At 42.9% G+C, this 14,946-nt stretch overlaps 1 protein-coding gene across 3 annotated transcripts in view; it reads right to left on the minus strand.

Annotated features, from left to right (window-relative positions):
* Window positions 1–1,190: 1,190 nt before the first annotated feature.
* The window catches only part of osbpl8 (oxysterol binding protein-like 8), a 314,521-nt gene continuing 300,765 nt past the window's right edge, over window positions 1,191–14,946 (minus strand). For all 3 annotated transcript variants that reach the window (XM_078219490.1, XM_078219489.1, XM_078219491.1), the window contains 3 exons: window positions 7,777–7,882; window positions 5,668–5,776; window positions 1,191–2,614 (listed from right to left, as the gene is read on the minus strand). In XM_078219490.1, the coding sequence (XP_078075616.1) occupies window positions 2,482–2,614; window positions 5,668–5,776; window positions 7,777–7,882 (348 nt within the window). In that variant the 3' untranslated portion in view covers window positions 1,191–2,481. The remainder of the gene's footprint in view (window positions 2,615–5,667; window positions 5,777–7,776; window positions 7,883–14,946) is intronic.

Consider the following 14,946-nt stretch of genomic DNA (forward strand, 5'->3'; position numbering starts at 1 on the left):
TAACTCACCTCCTGACTCTCCAATGCGTGTCCACCATCTACAAGTTAGGAGTGTGAGGGAATACTCTCCACTTACCTTGATGAGTGCAGCTCCAAAAACATTCAAGAAGCTTGACACCATCCAGGATGAAGCAATCCACTTTGAACAGTACTCTCTCCACCACCAATGCAGACTGGTAGCAGTGTGTACCACCTACAAGATGCACTGCACAGTTCACAAAGTCTCCTTCAACAGCACCTTCCAAACCCGCAACCTCTACCACCTAGAAGGACAAGGGCAGATTCATGGGAACATTACCACTTGCAACTTCCTCCCCCAAGCTATGTACTATCCTGATTTGGAAAAATATCATTCCGTCACTGTCACTGGATCAAATTCCTGGAACTCCCTCCCTGAAAACACTGTGGGTGCAGCTACATCACAAGGACTGCAGTAGTTCAAGAAAGTGGCTCCCCACCACCTTCTGAAGGGTAACTAGTGATCGACAATAAATGCCATTTAGCCAGTGACACCCACATCTCGTTAAAGAATAAAAGAATTATGTGAAAAAGCAGGAAAGCTTACTTACAATAATTTAAATAAATAATAGAACAGTACAGCACAGAACAGGCCCTTCGGCCCACGATGTTGTGCCGAGCTTTCTCTGAAACCAAGATATAGAACATACAACAGTACAGCACAGAACAGGCCCTTCGGCCCACGATGTTGTGCCGAGCTTTATCTGAAACCAAGATATAGAACATAGAACAGTACAGCACAGAACAGGCCCTGCTATAATGCAGTACCTGCAATTGACTCTCCCACATTTTTGTTTCTTCCCTTGTTTGCTCAATGTTGAAAGACCGAGATGGATCCCCCCAGCACAAGCCATGATAAATCTTTACCTTAAGTTCCAAGATGACATCAAACAGGATCACTGCTGTCGTACTTTAATTTGATTCAGGCAAAATGCCAAGTTTCAAGGTCTTTCTGTCTGCAGAATCATCAAATACATTTTGTGGCCAAAATGGTGATGATAAATCTTTATTCCATTAGTGATGAGAAATATTGTGTAGCAAATGGTTATTAAAGGAGTGAGACCCGCAAGTACCAGATACACATTTCTCTCACTGTGACTTTACTGTATTAGCAATCCGTGCTTAACCAATCATAAACCTTATGAGCAGAATAAATAAAAATGACCATTGCTTAGTCCATTTGTTTAGATATTTTATTGGTTAACTGAACCTTGTGAAAATACAGAATTTATGGAAACAAAGAACTTTGATAAATCTTAGTTAACAAAAGGCTTTCTTATGAATAAATACGTAGGTATATTGATATAACATCCACATGATTCCACCAATCGTTTTCTTCAATCACACATGTCCAACCTCTTTTAATACATAAAAAAGTACAACACTGGCCCTTTTAAGCATAATCAGTTTTTTCTAACAGTCACCATAGGTTAATGCAACAATAACATTTAGAAAGACGCTGGTTTAAACATGTGCCAGATTTGCAGAAATAACCTTTGTATAGTACACCCAGAATCAAAATTACAATGCAATCCTGTTATATGCAATAGGTTGGGACGGACAAAGAAAAGTTACATACAACCAGACTTGCACATAACAGGAATAACTGGTGCGGAATAAACTCAACTTGTTAAACATATGTTTAGATTAATCTTACTATAAATGACCAGAATAAAATCTGACTTTACAAGCTACCATACAGGTATTAATGGCAGTGTTAGGTCATGACAACTTGAGACATTAAAACAAACTTAAAGACAAAATTCCACATTTGGAATGTTATAAGGCTTTTTCCCCTATGGCACAGCCCCAACATATTTGTTATTAGCATATATTGAATACAATGTGAAGTCATCCAGAAGGCACTGCTTTACATTCTTCCAACATCCTGCCTTACAGAATACATTTTGACCTTTTAAATACAAATATACTTTGGATCCTGTTAAAAGTACTTTAATCCAAACTAAACATATAGGCGAAGCTCACTCGTCTCTCTTCAGGGACTGTAACATTCATAAACAAAGCATTAGTTAACAGGGAATACTAGAAACAGCATTCACAAATTGTTGAAAATGCACTTTTTGTATGTCAGACAAGTATTTCTGCTCTTTGTTGTATTCTAACATTTGCACACTATTTAGTATATGGCTTCTGCTAAAACTGGCTTAACTACAATAGTTGTAAAAATTGATCCTTGTACCTAACCAGTTATGTATGGAACATTAGCGAGCATGGAGTGTTTTTTAAAGCATTGTATTTCATTGTAAGATAATTAAATATACATAATATAATACACACAATGAAAAGTTTTCAAAGCACTTTGTCATCAAATTAGAAGCACATTTAGTCCAACATAATGCCTGGCACTCTTATAGTCAGAGATCCAACATGTGATGAAGACCGACCCTTCAGAAAGCTGATCCTGGTCGCTCCAATATATGGCTTTGTTTGGTTCTGGTCATGGTTAATTGAATATGGAATTAATAATAATTTGAAGGAGAATGAGGAAGAGAATAACCACATAGTCTCTGTGTTGCAAAAGGGAGTGACTTGCATGAGACTGGCTTGCTGTTCGACTCCGTAGAGCTGTCAAACTTCTAAAATAGAGAATGTACCTTTTAGTCCAAAAATGCAAATGATACAGGATATCACAAATATTTCTAGCATAGCATAACATTTAAATATTGTTAAATTATATTTAAATTTTGGTTGTGTGTCTATACAGTTTCACTGAACCATTATATCCCTAACAAATTTTATACCAACAGTTAGTATCTTTGCATCTGCGGTGAGACTGGGGAAGCATTGAACAATCTGACATTTACCCACAGAGGGATGATGGAAGAGGAATAGCAAGGAGGTGGCAGCAGAGAGGTGCAAGAGGAAGATGGGGAGAAGGCAGAGTAAGATGAAGGTGATACTAACTTGCATTTATATGGTGCCATTAATGCAGAAAACATTCCCATGTCTTTTTATTCGTTGACAGAGTGTGGATGTTTGAAGAGTTGCTTGCAGTGTGTCTTGTAGATGGTATTCACTGCTACCATTTACCCCATGACATTCAATGGCATTACCATCGCTCTCAATGTCCTGAAGGGTTACCATTGACCAGAAACTGAATTGAAACAGCCATTTCCTGTGGCTACAAGAGCACAGTAAGAAGTCTCACAACACCAGGTTAAAGTCCAACCAAAAGGTGTGGTGAGACTTCTTACTGTGTTTACCCCAGTCAAACGCCGGCATCTCCACATCATGGCTACAAGAGCAGGTCAGAGGCTATGAATTCTGTGGTGAGTAACTCACCTACTGACTCTCCAAAGCCTATCCAACATCTACAAGGCGCAAGTCAGGAGTGTAATGGAATACTCACCACTTGCCTGGATGAGTGCAGTTCTAACAACACTCACGAAGCTTGACACCATTCAGCACAAAGCAATCTGAATTTGAATCCCTTCCTTAAACCACGTATTCATCTTAGCTATTCTGACATTCCTACTCTGACTAGCACGTGGCACCGGTAGTAATCCTGAGATTACTGCCTTTGAGGTCCTACTTTTTAGTTTAACACCTAACTCCCTAAATTCAGCCCGTAGGGCCTCATCCCATTTTTACCTATATAGTTGGTGCCTATATGCACCATGACAGCTGGCTGTTCACCCTCCCTCTCCAGAATGTCCTGCAGCCGCTCCAAGACATCCTTGACCCTTGCACCAAGGAGGCAACATACCATCCTGGAGTCTCGTTTGTGTCCACAGAAACGCCTGTCTATTCCCCTTACAATTGAATCCCCGATCACTATAGTTCCTGTAGCAATGTCTTGGAACTGAGATTATTGACCTCAAATCACCACCACCGTCCTTTGTGCCAGGTATGAGGAGGGGGGAGGAGCCTTCCTTCGATTTCCAACACCAGTTAAAGGGCAAAGGGTGAAGAATTAAATGATGGGGAAATTAAGAATAACTGGTCATGCGGTTTTAGCACAGTAATCGAGAACTTGGGTTCTGTTCAATATCTCTTTCAATTTACAATTAGACAGTTTGACCATCTAATCTGATGTCATTTATAAATTGTGTAAGTGGAAAGTATGCCATCATTTGTTAACAATTATCCTGTCACATCTCTAATTTTTCTCCCTTTATGTTACAGAATATGAGCTGGAATCTCAGTAACCTGTTGGCCAAGTAGCTTAAATGTCCCAGGGGAAACCAGCCAGAAAAAGGTTAAAGGTTCATCGCAAATCGCTCACCATTTTAATGAATGAAAACACAGATGTGATAGCAAGTATTAAAGTGAAAATACAATGGCTTCAAAAGCTAGGCCCAAACAAGGGAATATTAGGAATATTGATTTACTGCTTTAATTTTTAATTATAAATAAAATTCCCAAATTGATTTTACTACACCTGGGGGAGATAAGTTGGTCAATCTCTGCCACTGGGGCCTGTGGATGCCATCAATTGCACACTGTGATTCTATGGGTCGGGGAGTGCTTTGCTGTCCTCCAGTGGTTAGCTAAGGGAAGTTCAAACTCAAGCAACTTTAGACCATCTGAGATGGAATTCCAAACTTAGGCATGGACCTGAATGGGAACTTGGGTGCGAAAGAACTGGACGAGCAAATGCCAACAGGGGATTTATAACTTATGTCATACGCTATCCTATTTTTACCAAGAGGAAAGGATATTAAATAAATTAAGAGCACTCAAAAGTGCAGTAAAAGTATGAGAGTAATAGAGTTGAGAGCACAGAAAGAGACCATCTGGCTCATCACATCCATATCAACTCTACGTGGAGCAATCCAGTCAGCTCCATTCCTTCATTCTATTCCCGTAGTTCTGCAAGTTGATTTCCCTCAATTGTCCTTTTGAAATCATCGGTCATGTCCAATTTGACCATCCTTGTGGGCAGGGAGCTTGCTGTGTAAAAAGGTTCTTTCTCACATCCCTTGCCCTGTATCTCTTGCTCAAAACCCTAAATCTGTTCCTGGACCTGCATGGCAACACACCGTTACAAGAAACCCAGCAGCTGGAGGCTTGAAAGAAAGCAAACATCCAGTTTCTGATTGCTATCCTGTGAGGGAGGAAGTGAGAAACATCACTTTGGTGGGCTTCTGGAAGTCTCATGAAACTGTTCCCCAACATCAGTTATTATCCACAAATTTAGAGACATGGTGTGCAATGTAAGAACCTGTAAATGGAATCTGTATTTTATTGCCATAAACTCTCCTGAGAGAGATGCATAAAGATTGAGGCTAAAAGATTATTTTCTTAGATTAAAGCACTTGTTGGACTTGATAATTTTTTGTGAATCAATTTAATCACCTTCATTGCACAATACTGCTGTCATCTGAATTTTAATTTTGTCACATCAGGCAGACTCATTGTTCTATGTTAGCGCAATAACCCAGGCCTCCCTTTTTTTAGTCTCCACTTTTTCTGTCACAGAATGCTGTCATTGTTTTACTTGTTCGGTATTTGTAGCAAAAAACCAAAATTTGCTATTTAATCTCAACTGTTAATATGATTCCCTCAGATCAACTGCAAATGAATCATCTGCACTGACAGTCTTGGTGAGATGAAGAACTCAGTCTTTGGAGGAAAGTTGTATTCTACTGTCACAGAGTTTTCTTTGAACTTAATACCCATTTCATACCTATTGATGTCCTCCTGTGCATGCTTTATTGAATCTATGGCACTCAGTAGTTCACTAAGATCACTTGCTTTCTTCCTCGATCTTGTGCTGTGCTTTGTTGTCTTTTGTTCTGCAAGAAAGGTATGGGATCTTATAATAGCATACATCACAGGTAAGAGGAACCAAGGCAGCTGCAGTCCTTTCACAAGTCAAAGCCTCAATCTCTCACGGTGGCTCACATGGCAAATGCCGAACATCTTTAAATTTAGCAACAGTTTGTCTTTACATAGTACCTTTAACATAGCAAAATATCTCAAACCAGTTCAAAAGAGTGTAAATCAGATAAAAACTGACCCCCTTCAGAGGAATTGCTAAAACCTTTGTCAAACAGATAGGTTTGAAAGGAGGAGAGAGAAGGTAATGCAATGGAGAGGTTAAGAGAGGGAATTCAGAACTTGGGGCCCAGTCAGCTGAAGGCTGGGTAGCCAATGGTCAAGGAAGTGGGAGAAGAACACGAGGTTAGACAGAGGAGCCCGTGATTCTCAGGAAGGTGCAGGGCTGGAGGAGGTTACAGAGATGAAGAGACATGAGGCCATAGAGCGATTTTAAAGTTGGTCAATAAAAACTAGTTGTTAAACAATTAGGCATTCCATCCAGCACAAGTCTTCTCATCGATCTCTCCCACTGAAGATGCTTATTGCTTCCGGTCACCACTATATTTTTTCCTGCAATTTAAGACTCTTAAAGGTTCCTCCCTCAAATTGAAAAGTTTTTTCTATGAGCAAATCTAAACATCTTTTGAGATTGGAATTCAAATTCCAGCCCTCTCATTGGGAATTTAATTATTTATGACTGCAGCTGCATGGTGACTTGGGTGACATCACAGTAACACGAGCAACAGGCCATTTATCCAAGATCAGATAATCAAAGGTCAGATGCAGATGTCACTTGAATCTATAAATCTCAGTCAGAAGACGATTATGTCACTGGATGGAATTCTGCACAGCATGGCGGGGAGAGCAGGAGAAAATCAAATTGACATTAGCCGTAATCAATATCTTTGCCTCTCTAAAGGACGAGTCTGTCATTGGGAGAAACATTACTGTCTCACACTGGGTCACACTCTGGCATGACAAGTTATTGCAATGACAAACAGCATGCAACCAAAGAAGAGAAAAGAACAGGAGAACAATTACTGTGTGTTTTAATTTATTGTTGGGTTGCTGTCTTTGGCTTAAACAATGTGAGGAAAGACCCTAATACAAGAAGCAAATACTGCAGATGCAGAAAATGCTGGAAACACCCAGCGGGTCAGGTAGGTTCTAACAGAGTTAATGTTTCAGGCCAATGCTGTCAGACTTGCCGACTATTTCCAACATTTTGTTATTTTATTGAGGAAAGACATACTTGGCCAATTTTTGTCATTCAATGAATAGCGATAACTGCAAAAATTAAAGATGGGTCAATAGGGTCTTTTAAGAGACTCCTGGATGAGTACATGGAGCTTAATAGGATGGAGGGTTATAGGTAGGTCTAGAAGGTAGGGATGTGTTCGGCACAACTTGTGGGCCGAAGGGCCTGTTTGCGCTGTAGTTTTTCTATGTTTCTATAATCGTATACAGTTGGGAGTGGGGGCTGCACTCATTGGCTAGTTATTTGTGCTTGAGCCCTAATTTTACAGTGCCCCTTTAAGGGGAGCTTCATCGGTTAATTAATTAATTTGTTTGTTTTATTGTACTCAAAAAAGCATAAAGAGACACTTACTGGCATTGGTGGTGGGTTCTTGCAGGGTTTGGTGATGTACACTGGTGACATCTAAAACCGAGTAAAGAACCTGACCTCTGCTCTCCTTCACCAACTAGCTGTAAGATGATTAACACAGAGGCCTGAAAACCTGCAGCACATTGGTGCATGTTCCCAGTTTCATGCCTGATTTTCCTGATTGCATACTCTTGCTTGTGTCTCTATCGAGTTAATTGGGTGCTGTTGTATGGTATGGGTGTGAGGAGAAAGCTTGAAAATCATTAGAAATAAGACAAATGGAGGAGCTTAACCCTGTCTAATACATAGGAGGTGGGGAGAGAGGAGAGAGAGGATTTGAGGAAGAAAAGACAAAGAGAGCAAACTCACTTTCACTCTCTGATGAATCCTGTCGATCTAGTTCTGGACTGGAGCAGCCACTTTCAGCGCTCTGTTGCCCGCTGTGCTTAGTCCGGGTTCGTTTTGGTGCAGAGACCTATGACAATCAAACACAACATAATCAACATTATAAATATACCCAGCCTTTCTAAAACAAAATCTTCTTATAATGTGCCAAAAAGTAGATTTTCCCATAAAACTGACCCATCAATGTCTGTCGAATCATCAAATATAGATTTGTACAAATGGGCAATTCCTTACTCAGGAGATGAAACTGTTTCATTTGATGTGTAAAACCCAACAGTTGTGCAATAAACAGAATGCCATGGTTAACATTTGTCAAGAATGATAAAATAGCAGAAGGAAAGATGCTTGCTGGCATGCACTGACAAGGATCAGTGCTGGGGCCTTTGTTGTTTGTAATACATTAAGGCGGCACGGTAGCGCAGTGGTTAGCACTGCTGCTTCACAGCTCCAGGGTCCCGGGTTCGATTCCCGGCTCGGGTCACTGTCTGTGTGGAGTTTGCACGTTCTCCTCGTGTCAGCGTGGGTTTCCTCCGGGTGCTCCGGTTTCCTCCCACAGTCCAAAGATGTGCGGGTTAGGTTGATTGGCCAGGTTAAAAATTGCCCCTTAGAATCCTAAAATGCGTAGGTTAGAGGGATTAGCGGGTAAATATGTGGGGGTAGGGCCTGGGTGGGATTGTGGTCGGTGCAGACTCGATGGGCCGAATGGCCTCCTTCTGCACTGTAGGGTTTCTATGATTTCTTACATATAAATGATTTGGAGGAAAATGTAGGTAGTTTGATGAGTAAATTTCCAGATGATACAAAACTTGGGGAGTAGCGGATAGTGAGGAGGATTGTCAGAGGATACAGCAGGATATAAATCGGCTGGAGATCTGGGCCGAAAGATGGCAGATGGAATTTAATCCTGACAAATGTGAGGTGATGCGATTTGGAAGGTCTACCGCAGAAGTATATAGTAAATAGTAGGGCCCTTAGAAATATAAGCATTGAGAGGGATCTAGGCATGCAGATTCACAGTTCCCTGAAGGTGGTAACTCAGGTGGACAAGATGGTCAAAAAGGCGTATAGCATGTTGGCCATCATCGGTCAGGGCATTGAGTATAGAGATTGGAAAATCATGTTGCAGCTGTAAAGACTTTGGTTAGGCCGCATTTGGAGTATTGTGTACAATTCTGGTCGCCACACTACTGGAAGGATGTTGATGCATTAGAAAGGGTGCAGAAGAGATTTACCAGGATGTTGCCTGGTTTGGAGGATATGGATTATGAATAAAGGTTGAACAAACTTGGATTATTTTCATTGGAGCGTCAGAGGATGAGGCGGGGGGGGGGGGGGGGGGGGGGGGGGCCCTGATTGAGGTTTACAAGATTATGACAGGTTTGGATAGAGCTGATAGTCAGAGTCTTTTTCCCAGGTTCGAAGGATCAATTACTCAGGGGCATATAAGTTGAAAGTGAGGGGGGGGGTGGTTTAAAAGAGACGTAAGGGGCAAGAATTTTCACAGAAGGTGGTGAATGCCTGAAACGCGCTGCTGGAGGAGGTGGTGGAAGCAGATTCTATAACGAGAGGCATCTGGAAAGATATATGAATAGGCAGGGAATAGAGGGATATATATGGACCACATCGAGGCAAGAAAATATTAGATTAGAGAGGCATCTGTGTCAGCACAGACTTGGTGGGCCGAAGGGCCTGTTCCTGTGCTGTTCTTTGTTTGATATTCAAACACATGGACACATGTTGCTTTCAGTGAGTGCTTTTTAAAAATTCTTTCACAGGATGAAAGCATCACTGTTGACAGCAGCATTTATTGCCCACTCCTAATTGCCCTCAGGTCGATGGTAGTGGTCCAGCTTCTTGTACTGTTGCAGTCCATATGGTGTAAGGCCACCTCCTGGAGTGGGAGGCCCAGAAAGTTTTCCCAATTTTGCAGGGAAATGAATTCTTATTCACCTTTTAGTGTGTCCAACAGGTGGATGTGATGTATCTCATGATTGGGTGGAGAGATTTGGAATGATCGCTTGCTTTTATCTGCTAATTTGTTTCTCATTTACAGCCTCCCTGCTGGCTGGCAACAATGCGAAAAAGACCACCAAATTTAAAAGTATCTCAATAGAAACCACAGTGCAGAAATTGCATCCATTGTGTCTGCGTCAACCAAACAAGAGAATAAAGAAACGAGTTGCTCATTTTAATCCCACTTTCTAGCACCTGCTCTGTAGCCTTGCAGGTCACAGCACTTCAGATGTAGATCCAAGTTCCTTTTAAATGTCAAACATGGCCCCTGCATTGACAAATATTCAGCTGTGCCTCCTCATGATGACAAACAGAAACTGGGTGCCTCGTAGCTCCAGGCTAAAGCTTCAGCGGAATCCAGAGGGGCATTGGTTCCCAGAGGTGCAGTGCGCATGATCACTGCTACATGGACACAGTCTGGCACTCATGAACCAAGCTCCCAGCAATGGGGAATAGCTGCACTGCCATGCAGCAGAGCCAATTGCGATGCTATGAATTTGGCTGCTGCTATTATCTCGAGATGCCATTCCCTTTGACAATATCCAAACTGGTTTTCAGGGGAATAGCCACAGGAGATTCCTGCACTCTTGTTCGACCTGGTGGACCACCTCTCTATACATGCTATCCACACTCCGCCTCGCAGATGCACCACAGTGTCCCGAGCAGCTCTGAAATTCCAGGAATGGCAGCTGGAGACCTATCCTGCACACATGCTGGTCCTGAGAACTGGAAATATTCCTGGTCTCCCACATGGAGCAAGAAGAGCAGACTAAAGCTTGGAGCTCTCCTGTCATGTTTTACTCATTTAAGTTAACTTAATCCTTTTAATATGAAACAATTTCAACTAGGGCCCTTCTTCTCTGCTCTTTGTTATTATAGAATATATTTCTTTCAAACAATGAATCACTGATGGATATCTTAACAATTCTAACCAATAATTTAAGTACCTACCGAACTGCACTCGCTCACCCAAACAGCTGTTTAGATTTCCTTAGCAGATGTAAACTTGCACTCTGCTCTTAGTATTTTAGTAAGAAGTCTCACAACACCAGGTTAAAGTCATAGAATCATAGAAACCCTACAGTGCAGAAGGAGGCCATTCGGCCCATCGAGTCTGCACCGACCACAATCCCACCCAGGCCCTACCCCCACATATTTACCCGCTAATCCCTCTAACCTACGCATCCCAGGACTCTAAGGGGCAATTTTTAACCTGGCCAATCAACCTAACCCGCACATCTTTGGATGTGGGAGTTCTGTTCACAAAATATTTTAAAATTGAGTTTGTGTCTTTATATACCCTGTTTGTGAACAGAACTCCCGCTCACCTGATGAAGGAGCAGCGCTCTGAAAGCGAGTGGCTCGTGCTACCAAATAAACCTGTTGGACTTTAACCTGGTGTTGTGAGGCTTCTTACTGCGCCCACCCCAGTCCAACGTTGGCAGCTCCACATCTTAGTATTTTAACCACTTGGTTCTGCTCTTAAATTCATTTTTCCTTTACTCCTTTATCCTCCAAGCTTTGTTCTCTAATTGTTATCGTGTTCAGTTATTCAAATTTCAGCCATTTACAGACGGTCCTAATATCAGTTACTCACCAAGCAATCAGCTTACTGCTTTCCCGTGATGTCACTCTGGATTTTTCAAATTGAGCACAGCCGTCCCTCACAGAACCTCGTCCCCGACAGGAACCCTGCCCCTGGCGGGATCCCCACCGGGTCCCCGCCACCCCCGCGGGATCCCCACCAGCCCCCCCCCCCGAACAGATCCCCGTCCCCCGCGGGATCCCCGTCCCTCGCAGAACCCCTGTCCCTGGCGGGAACCCTGTCCCTCGCGGGAACCCCGTCCCTGGCGGGATCCCCATCCCTCGTGGGAACTCCGTCCCTGGCGGAACCCCGAGCCTCATGCTCCCTTTACTATCTGCTCCTCGATAAGTGTCCCTCACAGATCTCCGAGCTTCGCACTCCATTTATCCTCCGCTCCCAGAAGTGTCCCTTGCAGGTCCAGTGACACCTTAATATAGCCTGTGAAGTAGTGGCGTTTTGCTGGGGCGATTGGGAACCTGAGAGATTGCGTGGAAGCTTGAATGCACGTGGCAAACCAGAGCAGAGGTATGCTGAAAGGATGCTAAAATTCTGGGTGTGGATCCTTGGTGAAGGTATCTGAGAGAAAGCTTTATGTGGGAGAAGATTCTTAAGTGCTTCCTTCAACATTGAACATAGAACATTACAATGCAGTACAGGCCCTTCGGCCCTCAATGTTGCGCCGACCAGTGGTACCAATCTAAAGCCCCTCTAATCTACACTATTCCAATATCATCCATATGTTTATCCAATAACCATTTGAATGCCCTTAATGTTGACGAGTCCACTACTGCTGCAGGCAGGGCATTCCACGTCCTTACTACTCTCTGAGTAAAGAACCTACCTCTAACATCTGTCCTGTATCTCTCGCCCCTCAATTTAAAGCTATGTCCCCCCGTGCTGGCCATCACCATCCAAGGAAAAAGGCTCCCACTATCCACCCTATCTAATCCTCTGATCATCTTGTATGCCTCTATTAAGTCACCTCTTAACCACCTTCTCTCTAACGAAAACAACCTCAAGCCCCTCAGCCTTTCCTCATACGATTTTCCCACCATACCAGGCAACATCCTGGTAAATCTCCTCTGCACCCTTTCCAACACTTCCACATCTTTCCTATAATACGGCGACCAGAACTGTACGCAATACTCCAAATGCGGCCGCACCAGAGTTTTGTACAGTTGCAGCATGACCTCCTGGCTCCGAAACTCAATCCCTCTACCAATAAAAGCTACCACACCATACGCCTTCTTAATAACCCTATCAACCTGGGTGCCGACTTTCAGGAATCTATGCACATGGACACCCAGATCCCTCTGTTCATCCACACTACCAAGTATCTTACCATTAGACCAGTACTCTGTATTCCTGTTACTCCTTCCAAAGTGAATCATCTCACACTTTTCCGCATTAAACTCCATTTGCCAGCTCTCAGCCCAGCTCTGCAGCTTATCTATGTCCCTCTGTAACCTGCCACTTCCTTCCGCACTGTCTACAACTCCACCGACTTTAGTGTCATCCACAAATTTACTAATCCATCCTTCCACGCCCTCATCCAGGTCATTAATAAAAATGACAAACAGCAGTGGCCCCAAAACAGATCCTTGCGGTACACTACTAGTAACTGAACTCCAGGATGAATATTTCCCATCAACCACCACCCTCTGTTTTCTTACAGCTCGCCAATTCCTGATCCAAACCACTAAATCACCCTCAATCCTATGTGTCCGTATTTTTTGCAAAAGCTTACCATGGGGAACCTTATCAAACGCTTTGCTGAAATCCACATACACCACATCAACCGCTTTACCCTCATCCACCTCTTTGGTCACCTTCTCAAAGAACTCAATAAGGCACGACCTACCCTTCACAAAACCGTGCTGACTATCCCTAATCAAATTATTCCTTTCTAGATGATTATAAATCCTATCTCTTATAATCCTTTCCAATACTTTGCCCACAACAGAAGTAAGGCTCACCGGTCTATAATTACCAGGGTTGTCCCTACTCCTCTTCTTGAACAAGGGGACAACATTTGCTATCCTCCAGTCTTCTGGCACTGTTCCTGTAGACAATGTCGACACAAAGATCAAAGCCAAAGGCTCTGCAATCTCCTCTCTCGCCTCCCAGAGAATCCTCGGATAAATCCCATCCGGCCCAGGGGACTTATCTATTTTTACCCTTTCCAGAATTGCTAACACCTCCTCCTTATGAACATCAATCCCATCCAGTCCAACAGCCTGCATCCCCTCGACAACACTGTCCCTCTCCAGTGTGAATACCGACGAAAAATATTCATTTAGTGCCTCTCCTATCTCTTCAGACTCCACGCACAACTTCCCACTACTGTCCTTGACTGGCCCTAATCTTACCCTCGTGATTCTTTTACTCCTGATATACCTATAGAAAGCTTTAGGGTTTTCCTTGATCCTACCTGCCAAAGACTTCTCATGTCCCCTCCTCGCTCTTCTTAACTCTTTCTTTAGGTCCTTCCTGGCTAACTTGTAAATTGGTGATCGGAAACCCTTGTGTGGAAGTCATAGTTCCAGTGCGACCTGTTGGTTCACAGTGTGACAAGTATTGGGGGGAGGGGGGATTTGATAAACAATCCATAGAAGTTGCATTGGGTGGCAACTGTCACTTAGTTTCAGAATGCGATGTGTCTGACCACATTTCACTTACTGGTTTACATAGGCTGTGTACGTGGAGTATAAGATATATTTTGTAACTTGTGTTATCCATTCAAATCTGTGTATATTGATAACGGTATAGCTGGAACAAAGAAGTAGTGTATTATATTTAATTTTTTCCTGTTTAATAAATGCTTTATTCTTTTGTTAAAAATGATTTGGCAGTTCCGCAACTCTCTTCATCAACCTTCCGAAGCAACATATAAACGTAATGATCTATTGAGCTAGTGTTCTGCTCTGGGACCCGAGTGCCCAGTAGGTACATCAGCTGGGATCGTAACACCAAGGCATTCGACCATTTGAGCAGATGTGATCTATTTAAGCTGGGGACCAAAACTAGCTGCCCGCCAAAGCTGCTCAGTCTGATTTCCCCTTTCCATGACAACATACAGAGCCATAGAGGTTCACAGCATGGAAACAGGCCCTTCGGCCCAACGTGTCCATGCTGCCCCTTTTTTAAACCCCTAAACTAGTCCCAATTGCCCGCATTTGGCCCATATCTCTCTATACCTATCGTACGCATGTAACTGTCTAAACGCTTTTTAAAAGACAAAATTATACCCGCCTCTACTATTATCTCTGGCAGCTTGTTCCAGACACTCACCATCCTCTGTGTGAAAAAATTGCCCCTCTGGACACTTTTGTATCTCTCCCCTCTCACCTTAAACCTAGGCCCTCTAGTTTTAGACTTCCCTACCTTTGGGAAAAGATATTAAATATCTAGCTGATCTGTTCCCCTCATTATTTTATAGTCCTCTATAAGATCACACTTCAGTCTCCTACGCTCCAGAGGAAAAAGTCCCAGTCTAACCAACCTGGCAATCAATCTGAAATCTGTGGACACTGCAG

Source organism: Mustelus asterias, chromosome 9 (genome assembly GCF_964213995.1).
Source record: "Mustelus asterias chromosome 9, sMusAst1.hap1.1, whole genome shotgun sequence".
NCBI lineage: Eukaryota > Metazoa > Chordata > Chondrichthyes > Carcharhiniformes > Triakidae > Mustelus > Mustelus asterias.